Here is a 20,138-nt window from a genome sequence, read left to right as displayed (position 1 = left end):
ATTCCCCCCCTTCCTCCCGCCCCACCTGATGAAACTGGGAGCTGCAGATGGAACACAAGAGAAAAGATACAGAACTGCAGCAGCATCTTCATAGCTTGGACTTCGTTTTGCGCGAAAAGCGGTTGCTGCTTGTAGTTATTTAATTGCAGTGTTTCATCGGCTGGTGTCTTGAGCAGCAGCCTCTGGAAACGAAGGGCTAAAAACCGGCGCTGCTCTCCAAAATTATCTGGTCCCTTTTAACTTCGTATTTCAGCTGGTAGACTAAAATCCCTTATTTTGGCTGCTGATCCCTTATTTTCGAGGCTGCTGGTCCCTTATTTTCAAATCTGTAAGTTGACAGCTATGGGCAGTGATGGAGAGCAGCAATGCTGCAACCATTGGGTGGCTGGGTCTATCTGCCATTCACATTGACCCAGAGTGAGGCTACAGCGCGGGGGGTGGGAATTTAAGGGTTTGTCAGAGCCAGCCTCCTGGCTCAGGGCAGGGGTCAGCTGTGGGTCCTGCTTGGGCACTGGGGCTTCAGCAACTGCCCAGGTTTCCTGGATGTGGGTGCCAGCCCTTCCGAGCCCGCCGTGGTGCATTTCCTTGGGGTTTAAAAATGGGCTCAGTTTGTCGGGTGCGCTAACCTAGACAGACTTGGTATAACTACACTACGGGTGGGGAAGGGAAAGGATTTTGCACTGTGAGTGGCTGCTCCATGGAACTCTGTAGGAGGAAAAAGCTTTTTGGCACACTGGTTAATGATAAGGTGTAGGAGAGAACAAGTCATGAGCTGTTTTGTAATGTTGGAACTCTTTTAGAATTACGTCTGCCACTTCAGTTTAACCATGATGGCTTGGCCACCTTGGGAGTTGCACTGTGATGGGTGCTGGGAGTTAACCATCAGTGACCCGCTATAACACTCACAAGCATAAGGAGACCATAAGGAGAAGTTGCTAGAAAGCAAATTTCAAGTTTCCAGACTAGATAATGCTCACCCAGCCATTACCATTAGAGAGTCAGTGTGGTGCTGAGTGTTGGAACTAGGACCAGGGAAACCAGAGTTCAAATCCCTACTCAGCTACGAAGCTCACTGGGTGATTGTGGGCCAGTAACTCACTCTCAGCCTACCCAACCTTACAGGGTTGTTGTGAAGTTACAATAGAGGAGGGGAACGATGTATGCCACCTTGAGCGACGTGGAGGAAAGGTGGGATCAAAAGTGCAATCAATCAATCAATCAATCAATCACAATCTCTCTGTTTGGCGTTTCAGCTCAAAGTCACAGATAAACAAGTCAGATTTTTAAAAAAACCAGTTCATGTTTATTATCCAGAGATAATAAATAACATTTAAACATAGCACCAAAGAAACAGCCTTTAAGGTAGACAGCTTTGGTTACAGGAACTGTTCTGATGCAGCTGTTTTTAAAATACAGAACATTTGTACACATAATTTATAGGTTATAAAAATATAAATATGTAGGGGAAGGGTATTAAATATAAATGATTATATTTAAAATACAAAAGATTAGCATAATAACAATATTAAGAATAATAAATAATAAGGCTCTTAAATACATTCCTGTTCTCCATTCCCACAGCTCCAAACAGGGAAGATCTGTATAACTGCCTCAACTTCAGTGATTAAAAAACACACATATAATTTGAAATGAAGTTTGGCTTGCTTTTGGGGGTCTTTTCACACACCTGGGTGGGGATATAAATACTGTCCCTGCATCTAGAAACCAGCTTTTCCACCCTGAGAAGGAAACTAAATATCACTTTCAAGATCCAAGCGAGAGATAACCTGGGTGACTGCATTCTGACAGTGATCCAACACTGATCTAATATGGACGATTTACATATGCCAATGGCACCTAATGGACAATGTTGCGGTGGAGAAGATGCAAAAACTTCGCCCGTATTGCCTCGTTTTTGGATGGCCTTCCTTGAGGTTGCTGTCATGGAGCATTGGGCACGCACACATGAACTCACAGTTGCACAGATATCACATTGGCAGTTTGGTATACAGTACAGTCACACCTGCCACTGGGTTACTGGGCTCCTTGCTCTCCATCCGATTTCCCGAAAGTTCTGGGAACTATCAAACTGAGTGAGAAAAGCAGGTACGTTTCAGAGCAAGACTGCTCTTCCCACAGTTCCCCTCTGTTTATTTTAAGTGCACATTGATACTCTATATAATGTGCTGGAAAACTCTGGCTCTGGAGAAATCACCTTTAGCAAGACCTCCAAGACACAGCGGAGGGTGCCACTTAAGAGAGGAAGCACCAGTGGCCCCTTTGCCTGACTTCAGTCAATGTCACTGCTCTACAGCCGTTCTTCAAGCAGACTCCAAAGAATCCAGAAGATTAGCTTTGTCACACCCAGCCTCAAGGTCTAGTGTGCTTTGATGGGAAGACCAGCATCAGTTGTTCTGCTTCGTCCTGATTAGCGGCTCAGAAATTGCAGATTGATTTCCTTCTCTGGAACCAGCAGAGTGCGTGTCATGGGTCTCACGATGTGGCCTTCTTGTTCTGGCTTCACTTCAAAATGCATCAGGATCTGCAAGACAAGAGGAGCGATGGCTTGTTAGCAGGGCAGCTACTGAGCAAGGAACAACAAGGCATAAAACGAAGATGTCATCTTGAAGAAAGGCCAAAGGAGATGATCAAGGAGCTTGCCCAGAAGAGGGCAAGAGAGACAAGATCTGAATGCATTCACTTTCCACTGGGATTCAGGAAACCTTGCAAATCTAGGCCCACTAGATTTGGCTCCTGCCAAACTTCTACCTGACTGTGCTGGTCCCTTTAAAGAAGGATCAGCAAGAGGGATGGTGGTGTAAAAGCTGGCAGAAGGTGAATGCAACCTCTTGTCCCTCCAAGAACAGGGCTTTGGGGAGAAACCCACCCACTGCGTCTCAGTTCCATAAGATGAAAACAGTCCCTTAGGGGCCATCAATATTGATCTAGGGTTTTCTCCTTGCAGACACTCACCCTAGACAGGGCGAGATACACTTCCAGCTCTGCAATGCGTCGTCCAATGCAACTGCGCTTGCCGAAGCCGAAGGGGATAGAGGCGTACGGGTGGTGAGCATTGTCCTTTCGCAGCCATCGCTCTGGCTGGAATGAGTTGGGATTGGAGAAGTACTTCGCGTCACGTGACGTAGCATAATGGCAGAGGGTGATCAAGGTCTGAAAGAGCAGGGAAAGGGAACATCATGAGGAAACAGCCCAGGGACCCTAAGGTCAGGGTGCACATGGCCAAAAGACCCATCCCTAAGAAGCATGCCTTCATAGCTTCATCCCAGTCCTCCTTCAACAGCTTCCTCCCTTTCTCATTTGGAGAGCAAAGCTTTTGCGCTGCAGCCTTAACCTCATTCTGCCTGCATCTCTACTGCCATTCCTCTTCCTCCTGCACTAGTTTTCCCTCCTGCAAGGACCCCTTTGCACGTGCATCAGTTTGCTGAGGATGCCTATGTGCCTGAGATGTTGCAAGAGGATGCTGAGAAGCATTTTTTTAAAAGGATGCATATTCCATTCACTTGGGTTCACCTGCCAGGCTTGCTTTTAAGACTTCTTCAGGACCCTGCACAGATTGAGTGCATGTCCAGCACTTCCAAGCAATGACCACCTGATCCACACACGTGTTTTCTTGGCCAGATATTGTAAGTGTTGGGATTTCCTACTCCAGATTTGCAGCAGTTCTCTGCCTGCAGCATTGCTGACCTAAAGGAGCAGTTGCACATCATAGGCCAGAGGAGCATTGTGTAGGATGAAGCAGAAGACAAGGCAATCCCTCCTGCCAGGGCCATCTGCTCACCACCAACCTATGCAGCTGAGGACCACAGTGTGCCAGAAGCAGATGCACTGCAGAGCCAGAATGCTCCAGAGGACTCAAGCAAGGAAGCCAAGCTACACTTCGCAGGCTTGCTTCCTTTATGAACAAGGAACATGCCTTCTACCAAGTCTTGATGGTGGTCCAGTCAGCTCAGCATTGTCTACATCTACTGGCAGTGGCTATCCAGGACTTCAGACACAAGTCTTGGCTGGCCGTTCTGGGAGCTGCTGGGGCATTGAACCTGTGACCTTCTGCATACAAAGCAAGTACTGAGCTACGGCCCTTTAGGAGCCATGTATATCCCAGAATGGATGTTGCCTTCTTAAACCTACTGCTTCTCTTTAGCTCCACCCAGAGAACGATGGCTATCATCCGTCCCCATCCCCTCTTTGCATCCAATTTTGTAACACGCTCACCTTTTTGGGGATCAGATAGTCTCCCACTTGGATGTCCCTGTCTGAGATGACGCGTGCATTGCCAGGAATCACAGGGTACAACCTGCAGGAAAACAGAGCAGCCAAAGTGAATATAAAGGAATTGATTCCCCACAACATGTCGCAATGTTTACTCAGCTCCCTAACCTTTTCCTGTTTGAGTGCAAATCTCCCAGCTGGCTAAGTGACTATGCTGCTGCAACTGTTGCAGCCCAAAGGAAGCACCCGATTTTCTTACTTAGGTGCACAGAGCTAGAAAAGTGCAGCAGATAAGTTTAAATCTTCCTGGCCTTTAGGATCATCAGGATGAATGCTAGTGGCCAAATCACAGGGAATCTGCCTCCTTTTCCTATACAGCTGCCTAAGGCTCCATCCTTGGTCCTCACCTGAATGTCAGCTTCAATGCAACTTTTAAAAGGATTAGACTGACTTTTCTCGACCTGGTGCTCTGCTGATGTTTTTGGGAATAGAGCTCCCAACAGTTCCAGCCAGCATGGCCAATGTCACAGAATAATAGAGTTGGAAGGGACCCCATGGGTCATCTAGTCCAACCCCCTGCAATGCAGGAATCTCAGGATAAGGTTGGTGGGATAGTGGTATTCTAGGCAATGGCAGACCTGGTCACATTTTATGCTTCCCCCAGCAACCTCAGCAAGCAACCTCCCCATGTACTCTCCCATCTGTTCCCAAAATGAGGCTCACCTCAGTGCCTCCTTCACCACCGCCTTCAGCAAGGGCATTTGGGCTACATCAGCTGCCGTTGGGATGGCATTGCCCTTCATCACTGCTGCAATTTCTTTGTGGAGGGATGTTTGCACCTCCGGGTGACGGGACAACTCATACAGGCTCCAGGACAAAGTGCTCGAGATCTGCAGGGATAGAGACCAGGACAGGGTTCATCATTAGGCTATTAGGAGTAGGACCCCAGTCAGAATGGGATTTCTGCAGCAGAGTTATTCCTCCTTTGCATGGCAGAAGAGTAAAATATTAGCAGGGCAATCCTATACGTGCCTACTCAGAAGTTAAAGTCCCATTGAGTTCAATAGGGTAAGGGGATATAGGGTTCTTGTTCTGCCAATCACATTGCACAGAACAGCCAAGATATTACGCTGCAATTATTACCAATTAAGAGAAAGGGAGTGTTTCTAGCCTTCGTTCCAAGAGAGAGAAAGAGGTGTGTGCAGCGTCCCATGCCCCAGAACCAGGAAATTTACTTTGTATTTGCATAGAGGTGTTCTTTTAAAACTAAAACAAAAACCCAGCTACTTCATATTCTAGGGCTAGGCCTTGGAACAGAAAATAAGTTCCGGGCTCAAATTAAGCTCCACTTAATAGCTGTAAAAGGGACGTGGGTGGTGCTGTGGGTTAAACCACAGAGCCTGGGACTTGCCGATCAGAAGGTCGGCGGTTCGAATCCCCGCGATGGGGTGAGCTCCTGTTGCTCAGTCCCTGCTCCTGCCCACCTAGCAGTTCAAAAGCACATCAAAGTGCAAGTAGATAAATAGGTACCACCACAGCGGGAAGGTAAACGGCATTACTGTGCACTGCTCTGGTTCGCCAGAAGCAGCTTAGTCATGCTGGCCACCTGACCCGGAAGCTGTATGCCGGCTCCCTCGGCCAATAAAGCGAGATGAGCACCGCAACCCCAGAGTCGGTCATGACTGGACCTAATGGTCAGGGGTCCTTTTACCTTTAATAGCTGTAAAATTGCCCTCCTGCAAGAGGAGATAGAAGTGAAAAAGAGGCACAAGGGCCAAAGAAAATCCTCAAACTAGGGGTCAGTACATAGGATTCCATGGCATGGCACTGTTAACCAGAGTGGGTTATCAGAAGCCGCTGTCTGTCTCACAGGAAAGCACAGCATGCCAGCCAGCCACTACCAGGGCCTTCTGTTATTTTTCCATCTCAGAGACCTACTTCACTTAGTGCCCAGTTGTGTAAGGGGGGGTATCCTGCTCCTGTAAGAAGCGCTCCCCCCCCCCAGTGTTTTCCAAAAGGCTTACCGTGTCCACACCAGCTAGCAGAAGCTCAGTCACGTTCCCATAGATGGATTTCATGGACAGCTTCTCCTGTGCCAGGTAGTAAGTCAGGTATTTTCCTTCCACCTTCTCCCCCCGTGAGATTTTCTCCGAAACTTCAGCCATCCGCTTGTCAATGTGTCCTTTGGCTGGAAAGGAATTGGCACGAGATGAGCACTTGCTCTCCAGGGAGAGCCGCCAAGCAAGGCATTCAGTCACCCGTCGCGGACATATCAGCCTGGGCCAATTGCTTCTTGCAGGAAGACAGCTCAAACAGTTATTTCAGGAGCTTCTAGGCTGCCCTTTCTTTGAATTCTCATGGCATTGCTATCTAGACAGGAGAGTTGCTGCATGATCTAGCCGCAAGGAGGCTAAATGGCTGGTTATGAATGGGTCACATCCTCATCACATGTTTAAAGCACTTTAACAGTCGTGGCTTCTTCCCCAGAGGTGAATCTAGTGGTTTGTTTTTGCCAGCGGCATCAGTACTAATGCATTTCTGGAATAAGGTTGTTATTAAAGCTGGATCCTATCAATATCTAGAAAACCCTATAAAAATATTCCTTTTACGAAGGCCTTCTCTGCCATATGATTATTGGTAAGTGTTGCAGGGGGCTTTCTTGGCCCTGCTATTAAAACCTACGTTGATTAATCTTTTCTATCTTTCCAGAATTGGAACGGTGGTTGCATCAGTTTTAAACCACCCTTCAGAGCCAAGCACAACAAAAACTGTGCAACTTCTTGCAGGAAGCAGAAATAACCCCAACACACATACACACAGGTGTAGTGAGAATGAAATGCAACGATTTGTGCCAAGCTTGCTTAGTGAGCGACAAAGATTCTGATTGGTGCTACAACAACAGGCCATTTAGTTCCTCTTCAAGGTTCTGACAAACTCTGGTGGCAACACTCACCAAATTCAAACATATAGTCCCAGGATTCACAGAACTTCTGCCATGGCTTGGGAAAGATGCGATGTAAGACCTTGGGCATTGCCATCGTCAGCAGAGTCATGATGAACATGGTGTTGATGGAGCTAATGAAGTTCTCCGTTTCCTGGGGGACTTTGGGCTCCAGGCAACCAATGCGGGACTCAAAGAGGACGGAAGAGATGCCTAGAAAAAAAGCAATTAAATTGATTAAGCCACGAGAGGAGATGCTATCTTGCCTGGCTCCTTTTGCTGCTTTGCCCAACCGTGTGGATGTGACTTTCAGGGGGACTCTAATAAACATCTGCTGCAATAGGGATGGGGAACATGTGGCCACACTGCACGTTGTTGGACTCCAGCTCCTATCATCGCTAACCATTGGTCCTGCTGGTTGGAGCTGATGGGAGTTTGAGTCCAACATCATCTACGGGGGCCACAGATTTCCCCAGCTCTTCAACAACACTTCAACAACTTGAGTCAGACCAAGATATGGATCTTTCACAATACCTGTTTGGCACATCCATGGTGAATGACAGGTGTGTGGAGGTGGGGGAGAACTCTTTTAATATATCCATATAAGCACAGTTCAATACTGTGAATGTGTTGATGGAGCAGCTCCCTGGTCAACCCAAAAAATTCTCAGAATTCCATTGCAAGATTTGGATTTTGCAATTCATGCAAACTAAGCCAATCCAGTTACACCTTTCACAACTGTTTGCACTGGATAGAAGAAAGATCAATTAACTATGTAAAGCACGATAGTCCCAGCTCCTCGCTCAAGTAAATCCTCCTTCACAAAACCTCACACTTTGGCTTCTCCTTTCAGGTCCATCTTTACAGCCACAAGGGCTAAAAAATTAGAATTTGTTGTTATTTAAGAAACAAAAATGAAAACCGGGATTTTTCTTTAAAAGAATGCCAGAGGATTCTGCATTCAGTGCCAGTTTCTGCAGAACACATTGTTCTGGCTTATGGTACGAAAGGAATTTGGAAGTAGAGACACCAGAAGAGTTTCTGAGGTTTTGTGAAGTGGCAAATGCAGCTTTGCAGGAGCAGAGTTGAATGAGGCACTGCAGGAAACGGGCAGGGGAGAAAGGTGTTCCTGACATAATCTCACTGAATTATCACCCTGTCCTAAAACAAAAAACATTCCCAAACAAATCCAACCCAGAACCTGCTCAAAATGACCACCTTAGCTGTCGCAACAAGAACAAAAGATGAATCCCGGCTTCCCCTGATGCTGAAATGTCAACCGATATAACTCTGGGCTGCGCGGTTTACTAGGGTGACACACAAAATGCGGTAAGCAAAACACATACCTTCCAATCCAAACTTGTAAAATTCGTCAGCCACATTCTTGACCACATGCTGATCGTGGAAACTCCGCTGGTGCTCCAGCCGTCGGATCAGATCACTGACCACATCGTTCAGAGTGCCAGTGTAGGACTCCACTTCTTTGGGCTTCAGCATATGCTTCCCAAGGAGGCTGCGAGTTTTCTGCCACTCCTCGCCTTCCCTGCATGGAAGAGAGAGGCCTCCGTTAGCTCCCTGGGCAGGAGACCTGTCCAAACCCCGTGCACGGGGCAGCCACAAGCACCTCAAAACAAGGGACCCCAAGTCCTCAGCTTTGGGAATCTAAGCATGTTCCCTGCACAAGGGAAGGATAAAAGTCCCGCTGAAATTGATGAGCGGTGCTTCGAAAGAGAAAAACTGCCAGTGGCTTTGTTCTTCCGCTTCTCCTCATTACTCACATCCTGTGTCTAAACTGCAGAAGCAGCAGCCCAGCTGATGAGAAAACGCCCACCAAGGGGAGCCTTGAGTCATAGAATTGCTCTAGCTATTTCTCACTCCCAGCTGGCACTTTTGTGCAAGCCCCGGAAGGATCCCACAGTTCCTGCCTGACACATTTCCGGGAAATAAAAAAACCACGAGAGCGAGGAACAGGAAACCGCAGCGAGCAGGGTTGCAAAAAACGGATGGAAGGTGGGGAAGGGGGACCCCCTTTTATCTGTTTACCACACCGGTGCTCTACAGTAGGAAAGGCAAGCTCAGAATCTGGAGTTAAAGGCTCCCGAAGGAGCAGTACAAAACCCAAGCAAAGCAATAACGGAGAGAGCTTCTGTGAAACTGCTGATAAGAGTCAGGCCAGGGATTGTTGCTCAGGGAGCAGCTTGCAAACATTGCAGCTCTTTCCTTGGAAAGCAGCACTTTGGAGAGAGACTCTTCCCCCCATCCCAGCTTTATGGTGATGATGACGCACCAGAGCTCTGGCCCTGTCCGACTCCTCAGCCCAAACTCTTACCACAGTGGCAGACAAGTGGCAAGCCTGCCACCTGTCTAGAGTGTGGGGGAATGTCACTCTGGTGCATGTGAGAACATAAACAGGCCTGCCCTGACCAATCTTCACCTCAGATACGGAGCAGTCCACAAGGTAGCACTAGGCAAGACAAGTCAAGCTAGAGTTGCAGGTCTTAATCCCTTGAGCTAAAATGTCAGGGCTTTAGCATCCTTCTCAAGGACTCCAGGGGACACAAGTGCCCTCTCTTGGCAAGTGTCATTGGGCTCTATCTACTTCCTCAGCTCCAGCCAATGTCTCACAGGAGACCCGGCAATCCTGTAGACCTGCACACCAATGTCAGGCCTAAAGGCCTTAATTCTCCTGTTTAGGATTGCCAGAGGTCTCTGCTGTAGGTTGTCCGCCCTGTAAAAGCTGTGGCTCTCTAGATGTTACTAGACCAGATCTCCCATCACGCCTGACTACGTTGGCTGGGGGAGATCAGAGCTGTATTTTCACAGGTTTCCCCTCCCCTGTTGTGTAAGAGTCAAGTGGTTGCTACTTCATTCATCAGGGAAGAGTGCCAAATACCGTATAGGACAGGGAGAGCAGGAAATGGACGTTATGTGCAACTCCTTTAAAGCGGGCTGCTTACACACCGCGTGTAGGTGGTAGATTATGTAACTGCCTACTATGGGGACTTTCATAAATTTTCATGGCACAGGAACTGAAAACCATGTCCAATCCCACACTGTTTCCCAGGCTCTCAATTCTATCCAGCAGCCCATGGGAAACGGTAGGGTCTCAGGATCGCTCCCAAAATGCCCTCCACATCACATGGCTCCATGTAACGAAGATCATCTTGAAAGTCTTCCAGACAAGACTAGAGAGAGCTGCTGAATGGGCTTCACAAGCCCCACACCAGCGTGCAAATTCCGAATTGTCATGGTATAAAGAAAGAGGATAAAAAGGATTCTCTTTTGACTAGACAATGAAATCTCTCTCCTGCAACATCTGTCCCCCTCAGCCCCACGTGTAGAGAGAGAGAAGAAGAAGAATTAACACTTACGCAGTAAGGAGCCCATACGCATGGCCTCGACACTCCCGATAATCCTTCCAGGAGGAGATGGCGGAGCGAATGGGGTGTTTGCCCTCTTGCCGTAACACCTGCTCAATCAGGCTGGGATCTGCAACGTGGACCGTCAGGATGGGTCCAAAGCTAGCCTTCCACATTGGGCCATACTTGGCTTTGCCTTCGATCTAGGACAGAAGCAGGAGGAAAACTTATTAGATAACACAGAACGCTCTACACAGAAGAGGAGAAGTCTAGTTCCCTCCCTACTTACTATGGTCCATGCACACATGTTTTTAATTTCACCTGCTGGATTGCTTCCAATCTTATATAGAAAGAAGATTGCAGGTGGGGTTACCACCTGGCATGGTTCTTCTTCTGAACTGCATCGGTCTTTTAAAACAGCTGCATGAAAGGCACATATTCAACAGGTGAAGCTTTGCACAATACCATGTTCCCATACTAGGAAGGCTTTGCGTACTGAATTTCAGTCCCCTCATACCAGGGCAGAGAAGCAGTATTGGCGGGTGGAGGGGTATTGTTTTGTTTTTGTTCTAACTATTGATTTGAGTTTGTATCCTGTATTTTAATCTTGTGAACTGTCCTGAGATCTTCAGGTGAAGGGTGGTACAGAAGTGGAATTAATTAATTAATTGAGATAGACTTCTTTGCATGGTGAGAGTTAAGAGATCTCATTCAGCCCTTGCACAGTGCACTGGCTCTCTGGCAAAAACGGTTTGCTGTTTATGGCCCTATAGAGCAGTCGTGGTGATCAGCTGACCTACAAACGGGATTGCGTTTCCGTGATTCCATCACTGAGAAGTGGGTGCCTTTTCTGGAGGTGTGGGTGGGACAGGAAGCTCTGTTGCAAGAACCCCACATCATAGAAACTGCCACAAGAAATCTCACTCTGACATCCTGGCATAGCTCTGGGGCATCAGGAGCCCAAGTAAATTGTATAAAGACGCAGCATGCGTTATTCCGGTGCTGAAGCCAGATACAGTAAGCTAAATGAATGATTCATTGCCTTAATTAGGTTTGGGAGGGGCCTGTTTCAAACAGAAGCTTTCAGTCTCACTCACGGTTCCAACCATCACACCTGATACAGCCCAAAGGGGAAGTTATTCATTGCTGAGTTACGTTTCAGCAAAAAACAAAAATAAAAGCAACCCTTCATTTACATAGTACTTTCACAGGCAAATTGTGCTTTACAAGCTGTATCATGCTCATCCTCACAACAGAACACTATCCAGGGAAAGGTTCAACACATTTCAAGTGCCACTGATATGGAAGGAAATTACTGAACAACCCTATACATGCCTATTCTGAAACTGAGTTCATGGGGCTTACTTTGAGCGCTAAAGAAAGCAGCAAGCAGCAGGACAAGAAGAAGCAAGGATTAGCCCCTTATTATGTAACTGCGGGACGCGGGTGGCGCTGTGGGTTAAACCACAGAGCCTAGGGCTTGCCGATCGGAAGGTCGGTGGTTCGAATCCCCATGATGGGGTGAGCTCCCATTGCTCGGTCCCTGCTCCTGCCAACCTAGCAGTTCGAAAGCACGTCAAAGTGCAAGTAGATAAATAGGTACCACTCCGGCGGGAAGGTAAACGGTGTTTCCGTGCGCTGCTCTGGTTCGCCAGAAACGGCTTAGTCATGCTGGCCACTTGACTGTACGCCGGCTCCCTCGGCCAATATAGCGAGATGAGCGTCGCAACCCCAGAGTCGGGGTCCCTTTACCTTTACCTATGTAACTGCAGTCTTAAACACCTGCCTTACTCTCCCTTTCAATGGGATTTTGTGTGCATAAGACTACATTGGGACACAGATTAGACTTTGGCAAACTTAAATTAGACTGCTCCATCTTGGAGCAGGGAAGGGAATAAGTTGGGATTTTGTATTTATTTTCCTTTTTTGTAATTGTTGTTATATATTGGGAATCTATAAAACTATGTTTATTAGAAGGTAAAAGAAGGGGAAAGACTACATTGGAGTAAGTCCCAATAACTCAGTGGGACTAACTTCTGAGTAAACATACCTGCCTCGGATTGCCGCCCAAGTTACTTTCTCTATGCCTAAATTCCCACAAAGGTCTGTTGAACTATACATTCCTGTTCATGTTGAATGTACAGTATAAAGCTATCAACAAAGTTGGAAGGCAAGTAAGTTTTGGGAGTACAAGGCACGGAAATTGTCACCAGATTAGTGAACTGGCCAATTAAGATTCGTCCTCCGCTTCAAGCAATTCTCTCACTTTCAGAACGTGTGTGAGCAAGGAAAGGCTAATATAATGATCATTTTTAGTTTTTTTTTAAAGAAAAGGTTTTAACATTCTTGTCAAGATGACTAAATCATACAACATTTGTCATGTTCATTCCACACATGCAGTCAAAGCAAGCATTATGGGTTAAACTGCCTCCATTTATACACATCGCGGCAGAAGTGTGGGCTTTAAACACACAGAGATGGTATTATAGGACACCAATGGTTTACACTGCAAAGCAAAAAAAGAATGAAACACCTAGAGTTGTGTCAACTTGGCTTACTGCCAAACTTTCACAGGGCTGTGTTGACAAGCAAGCCAAGGAATGGAAAGCTTAGTCTACATTATTTAAATAGCTTTTTACAAGCCTGGATGGAGACGAGTGGTGTTCATCGGAAATGTTAAGTACACCTGAGGGAAGATCCTTGTACCTCGTTTTATTCTCCTTGCAGGGCATGTGTTTAAATTGCATAAACAAAGTAAAACAAAATATGCTCCCATTCAGCAGGGATGGGGAAACGGGAGTTCTCCATATGCTATCGGACTACAACTCCCATCATCCCTAGCCACAGACTATGTTGGCTGATGTTGGTGAGAGTTAGAATCCATAAACATCTGGAGGGCTGCAGGTTTCCCATCCCTGGGAAACTTTTTAATGTTTGCAGTGCCTTGTTCTTGTCACTTTTGGAACAAAATTTCCAGTGCTCATTGAAGATATAGTTATAGATGTAGATACAGATATATAGATACAGTCAGAATTGTCAACAGATGTGTTGAAGTGTTCTTTATCAGAATCTCCTGGAATTTTTTAAGGAATTGACCTTAACTTTGAGGCTCACTTTCTCCTTCGTCTCCAGGATGAAAAATATCTGATTACCTCACCACATTCAAGCATGCAAACTTTTTGATGGAGCCAAGGTAACAGAGAAAGAAAAACTGGGGTACCATCAGTTTTTGAACTATTTTTAAGGAAATTCGCCAAAATCTACACTTCCAACATGCAGTATGTGTGTGTTTTAATGAATCAAAGTTTGCACATACAGTAATGTTATTCCATTCCACAGAGGAAGATTTCTGTGAAACTCAAAAGCTTGCAGAATTCTACAGCCCCACCATCTGATTCAAGAGACACTTGGAACTAAAGAAAAAGAGGGAAAAAAAACCTACTTTGCATGTACTCCTACCCTTTGAAACCAAAGCAATCCACTACTAAATTTAAGCAGATGTGACTAGAAAAATTTTCAAGCCTCAAGGCACTAAGAGGAAGAACTTAGCGACCGTTTTAATGTGCCTTTCCTGCCATAAACATACGACCCTAGATAAATCAATGGTAAAAAAAAGAACGAAAAAGTGGGGGAGAGGATATTCAACACCCTTTACTTTCACGTTGGTAAAAGCTTACCTGGAGTTCGTGCAGCCGTGACAGCCCCTTTTTGCAGAAGAGGTCGCTGAAGAAGCTCAGAGCGCTGGGTCCTGGCATCTCGTCCAGGGTCTTGTGGCTTTTGATCACCCTGACCGGAGCTTTGAGGACAGGATCAGCCCAAATCTCAGGGAAGCACCTCGCCAGCACGGATGCCCTGCCGGCCAGCTTGAGCGTCTGAGGCATCTTTGCTCTCCAAAGCCGAAATACTTAGAGAGTTGGTTGCGGGTGGCGAAGTTCTGTTGGAGGAGCATCTTGGGGCGCCTTCTATTTATGGAGAAAACATGTGGAAGCCGGCAGGGCACGCCCCTGCCATGCCTCATACCTTGGTCCCCGCCCCGATTCTTGGTCCAGCACCTCATCCTGCCGCAGGGTGCCAAGGGTGGCCAATCAGGGCGCGTGGGTGGGGATGGCGTCTCGTGCGCTTTTGCAAGAGTCGGGCAGGCGCGCGCGATGAACTGGAGAGGGCGCGCCAGATCTGCGGCTCCTCGACCCTGCAAAAGAGTCATTGCGCCTGGTTTTAAGAGTTCCGGGAAGGCTTCTTCGGGACACGAGAGGAGCCATGCCGAGCTTTTTGCTCATAAAAGCAAGCGCGCAAAAGCGCCACCGTCCCTGTCCCTGCAGATTCATTCCGTCCACAAGAGCGTCACGCGGATGAGAAACCTCCGCTGCCGCTCTTAACGCGGGCCGACCCAAAGTGGGAATAATATACCCCAAAAATGTTTCTGAAGCCCTGCCGTTTGAGAAAGCAAAAGACAGGTTGTAAACCCCTCCGCACGAACGTGCAAAAGATCGGGCTGCCCGAGGGTTAGAATTAACGGTTTTTCTTACCTTCGCGCCAGCCGATTTTATTTTTGGTTTTGGTTTTTGCTGAACAGCGCAAAGAAGGAATAAAAACAATAAAACGAAAGAGAAGGGTCAGCAATGGTTCGTAGAGATTTGCGGTGCAGTATCATGCAGTGAAAGGAAATGCAATCAGAATAAAACTAGAAAAAGGAAGGGGGGTTGCAGGGAGGGACACCCCCCCCCCAGCAGAGGCAAGCAATTCCAAGTACCAATTCCTAAAGTCTGCTTGTGCCTCCTGCCAAAAGTAGCTTTTTCATATCCTACAAGAGTAGAGAAGTCTTTTTATCAGGAAGTTAACATTAAGATAAGAGAGGAGTGTAAGAAATCTCTACTGATGCCAAAAAATCACTAGGAATGATAACTAAGTAGAGTCTCCTGAGGATAAATTAGCCATAAATAATGTTGCAATAAGCATAGCAATGAATTATGATACAATACGTATGTATAACATTTTAATCCTGCATTTCCACTGTATCATAAATTATGAAGACGATGTGTTAAATAGTAGAAATGGGCAGCATTTGCCTTTGGTTTTTTTATTTCAATCTCAGAGAGGAAGTGCATTTTTCACTTTTCTCTGTTTCTGGGTGATTTCTGATTTAATATTGGTTCACTGGTTGCAAGTTGTTGATCTGATGGCAATTTAGTTGGTTTTCTTCCTTGTAAACTACCCAGAGAACTTTGGGTGTAAGGCAGCCTAGAAGTTACATGGATGCAGAAAGTAAAACAAAAAGCAGATCCCTGCCCTGCTAAGTTTAGAATCTAAATTTTTGGTGGGGAGGCAACAGAGGAAAGAATCAGTGATGCCTTCAAGGAAGGGCTGGGGGGGGGGGGGCAGAAGTCCAGGATCTGACTCAGCCAAATGTGCCAAAGTTCTCCCAAGCGGAGCAGGGATGGTTTAGCACATTTCAAAATATTTTTTTATTTTTTTTAAATGATATTTATTAAGATTTTCAAAAATACAGAAAATAAGAATTAAAATACATTTCAAAACCTTATTTTCATACACCCACTTTCCGGGACTCCCCCCTTCCCCCACCCCTACCATATTCCTCTTTCATATTGTTGGCTCCACAAGCTCTCATTTCTAATTGAAACTTAATTTGTTTAAACCATTATTCGAATTTAAAATTTATACACTCCTCATCAATACCCTTAATAAAAAGACAAAAATTCTCTCCCCAGGGCCCACCCCATTTTCATTCCACAATTTCCCTTTTTTTAATGATAAGAACACCCCACACAATAGAAATATAAGAAATAAGAAATAAAAAGTATAATAGATGAGAAAAAGCTCCTTCAGAAAAAAAAAAAGTTGACAAGCCTTTGGATTTTAGTTCTCCCCCCCCTGTCCCCGGTTTAATTTCCCCCTGACCACCAAACCATGTTATCTGCCTGGAATTCTTAAAGTCCATAAATCACCTATTTCCCCCAACTCCTTGCTGGCTTTTTCTTTTTATAATTATTTTTTAAAACATTTAACTTCAAATCTTTAATAAAACTCCCCCCATTGTTCTTTCCAAGTTGTAGTCCAGTTTCCTCTTGTTCCGCTGCTGAAACGTTCTAATTCAGAAGCTTAATAACTCTGCAGGGATTATTATTATTCAGGAACAAAAACTTGCGTTCAGTCCCTTCCTTTCTTCAATAGAAAATTCTATTGTCTCCTTTAGCTGAACACCCTGTAGACAAAATATTATTTCCGTTTTGCAGCTTTCCCAGAAGATAACCAGTCCTGTAAAATTCCAATGGTATTTTTCCACTTACGACCATCTTTGTAATGTCCCAAAACTCCTCTAGGGGGATTGTTGTAACTTTGTTTTCTCTAGTCCAAAAGTTCGATTGTTATCCATGTTTTCGCCATTTTGTATCCAAATTTTAGCGAGTTATAGCAAATTGTAACAAATTTAACCAGCAAAGTTCTCATACTAAAATCCTCTCTGCTTTCCGACTTTGACAGCTACTTTGACAGCTGTCAAAATCTCCGACTCTTTTCACCAGGCTCTCTCTTCAATCACCCCGGTTCCCAGGGGGGGGGGGTTACGTTTCTTCTCCCTCAATTCTTCCTCCAGCACAGTTCTTATAGTTCCCCATCGTGGAATTCTTAGTTTTAATCAGCAATACACATCATTTTGGACCTTGGTTTCCCCGTCCTTGTTTTGGAAGGTTTACAGTAGGGGGGGGGACTGACTTCCTTTTTGGATCCCCCCCCGCTCGTGTCCAATCCGAAAAAAAAATTCTTTTTTTTCTCCTTTTGAACCCGGTTTCCAAATTACTCACGGGTTGTTGTTAAGAAGTCCGAATTTTCAATGGAAGAAGTCAGCGCTCTCCGCCGGATGGCATGCGGCTGCGCTCGGCAGGGATAGCAGAGGACTCAAAGCACCACGCTTCTCCCCGGCACCCGATCCGTAGCCTTTAAAAAGGCTCCTTCATGAGTCGGGAGGGCGCTAGCGGTGCCAGCCGAGTCTCCATGTCCACGGCCTCCGTGGCCGTGGTTTTTAAGGGTCCCCGCATCGCCGGTGCGGTAGGACCCAGCCCCTGCCGAGCAGGCTCCCTCCGGAGCTCGGAGGGAGTCCGCCATTCGGCGATGGCGCCAACCCGGAAGTCGGTTTAGCACATTTCAAAATAAGGCACATGAACATACAATGGGCTGTTTGGCAGGGAGGAGAACAAGACCATTACATTCAGTGCCTACAATTACCTAACAGCACCACTGCAGGGAAAGGTCTCCTGTAGGGCTCCTGGAACAGACCACGAGAGCTCCTAGTTCTGGAGAATTCACATGGATAAGAATGAGCACTGAACTGCTTCCCATATGTATGTATGGGTGCGCCAAAAACACATGCCATTTTCTTCAGAATTGACGTCAACCGCTCGCCCAAATGTTCCAGAGAAATCCAACCAACGTCATCACTGTGCTGCTGGTTCCACTGCTTTTCCTGTTGTCCTCTCATCACCCGTTTTGAGGCCAATCCCCCCCAAATTCAGTGCCGTTGCAGCACCAGCAATTGGCTGAGGCTGCCATTGACAGAGCAAGGCCGCTGCACACATGTCCTTCCGGTGGGCTTTCCCGAAGCATGTTCTGGAAGGGTGGCCATAGCCAGCTTTGTTGCTCCTCCTTGCCGGTGTGCCTCCCTGTCTCTCTGGGACATTGCGCCGTGTGGGGCCAAAGGTAAGTGAATGCGCAGGTGAGGAGGAGATGAGCATTTTCTCCCCAGGGGCCATGGTGGGGAACTTCCAGCCCATGGGCCCAATTTGGCCCACCTGGTGTCCTCATTTGGCACATGGAGCCATTTTTCAAAATCCGCACCCACCTGCCCCACACACCTAATGCCATTTGTGGGCAGGTAGAGACGTAGTCAGATAAGGATCTGGCCCACTGGGCCAAAACAGTTCCGCACACCTGCAAGGGCCTCTCAGAACCTGCAAGCGGTACTGCCAGAGAGGAAAGGTACTAAACATGATCTATGGTTACAGGTAAATTACTCAACACAAGATTTTTTTTAAAAATCTTCAATGCTTCTGAGGGTGTGTGCACACGTAATTTGTTAATGTACAGTGGTACCTCGGGTTAAGTACTTAATTTGTTCTGGAGGTCCATTCTTAACCTGAAACTGTTCTTTAGCTAATGGGGCCTCCTGCTGCCGCTGCACCGCCAGAGCACGATTTCTGTTCTCATCCTGAAGCAAATTTCTTAACCTGAGGTAATATTTCTGGGTTAGCGGAATCTGTAACCTGAAGCGTATGTAACCTGAAGCGTATGTAACCCAAGGTACCACTGTATTCATGTACAGTATGTGTTTGTGTCTGTTTGTGTGTGTGTGTGTGTGTGTGTGTGTGTGTGTGTGTAATTAAAACATACACCTTAATAATAATGATAATTTATTGTTACATTTATTAGTTGCTTTTTTCATAAAATTGACCCAAAGCAACTTACAAAAATAGTATAAATGCTAAAACCAATTGCTACAACCGATACAAGCCTAACAATGCATCTATATCGTATAAGGCATCTCTTGCAGTTATATGAGCTACTAGGAACTGCAAAAAACCCTGCTTGCTCGACTCACTTTTCAAAGGAGGCAGAAGGCGATTCACAGAGTGTCCTGCTAAGCTGCTATATGAACCCCCTCTCCCGCTCTGTTAACCCTCACTGCAAGTGTGTTTAACAGAGTGTGGAGGCTTACTGAACCACTGTATGAAGTACCTTCCCGTCTCCGTTAGACCTCACTACAGTGCTTCCCACTTTGTTAAACAGCTCACCTGCCGCTGCGTTGTTCCAAGGGCCTGCTATATGCCACACTGCAGCTGGTGGGGTTGCCTATTGGCGGCCGCACCAACTGCAGAGTGACGACAGCCTTACATTTTTATGTGTATAGGAAGATATATGCTAATATATCATTATAATACATTCTCTCTCTCTCTATATATATATATATAGCATGTTATAATAATATACTATAATGAATCTACATAAATTCAAAGTGTTGAAGTAAATTAATATGTGAAGGACCCAGGGCTCTAGTGTTTGCTTTCCCCTATCCGTTTCTGTTTGTATTGCGTCTATAAGATTGTGAGCTTGGAAGCAGGGCTTGTGTTATCTTTTAATATCTCTGCTGGGCTTAGAAAATGTGAGCACATGACCTCAGATTAGGGACATGCATTAGTGTTACCTTTTGAATGTTAGGTTTTGATTTAAAAAAAATCTTTGTGCTAAAATTGATTGCAAAGGAACGAAGATTTACACTTTTATTCTAACGCTTTATCTTATATATATATATACAATTTTGTTTAGGACTGGTCTCCCCAGATAAACAGAATCATGCTGGTTTCAGTATGCTGAAGAGGTTGCACAATCGAATGAAATCATTCTATAATTTCACCACGTTGAAGTTTTCACATATAGAAAGGAGATAACAGGATGCATCTGATGTGAGTCATACTCAGGGTAAACCCGTTGAAATTAATGGAGATGACTAACTTAGGTCCATTCATTTCAATGAATCTACTCTGAGTAGAATTTAGCTGGCCACAGCCCACCATTTGTGACTCAGTGATGTGCTTTTTACT

At 46.0% G+C, this 20,138-nt stretch overlaps 1 protein-coding gene across 1 annotated transcript; it reads right to left on the bottom strand.

Moving 5' to 3' along the window:
• Positions 1-1,280: 1,280 nt before the first annotated feature.
• CYP27B1 (cytochrome P450 family 27 subfamily B member 1) lies at positions 1,281-14,475 on the bottom strand. Its single transcript, XM_080996559.1, has 9 exons — positions 14,208-14,475; positions 10,543-10,733; positions 8,518-8,714; positions 7,184-7,384; positions 6,255-6,418; positions 4,954-5,120; positions 4,234-4,315; positions 2,974-3,171; positions 1,281-2,542 (listed from the first exon to the last, which is right to left on the bottom strand). Exons 1-9 carry the CDS (start codon positions 14,409-14,411, stop codon positions 2,429-2,431), a joined length of 1,518 nt encoding a protein of 505 aa, XP_080852685.1. The 5' UTR covers positions 14,412-14,475; the 3' UTR covers positions 1,281-2,428.
• Positions 14,476-20,138: the final 5,663 nt, after the last annotated feature.

Source organism: Podarcis pityusensis, assembly GCF_964106645.2.
Source record: "Podarcis pityusensis genome assembly, chromosome: 2".
NCBI classification, from domain to species: Eukaryota; Metazoa; Chordata; class Lepidosauria; order Squamata; family Lacertidae; genus Podarcis; species Podarcis pityusensis.
This window is presented reverse-complemented; position numbering and strand designations above follow the sequence as displayed.

What these genes read in the sequence shown, in the direction of transcription:
- CYP27B1 (XM_080996559.1), bottom strand. Translation starts at nt 14,411, where the DNA reads ATGCCTCAGACGCTCAAGCTGGCCGGCAGGGCATCCGTGCTGGCGAGG. An exon ending in ACTATCTGATCCCCAAAAAG is followed by an intron (nt 3,172 to 4,233) that starts GTGAGCGTGTTA and finishes CTGCTCTTTCAG; the next exon opens with ACCTTGATCACCCTCTGCCA. An exon ending in TGTATCTCGCCCTGTCTAGG is followed by an intron (nt 2,543 to 2,973) that starts GTGAGTGTCTGC and finishes CTTGTCTTGCAG; the next exon opens with ATCCTGATGCATTTTGAAGT.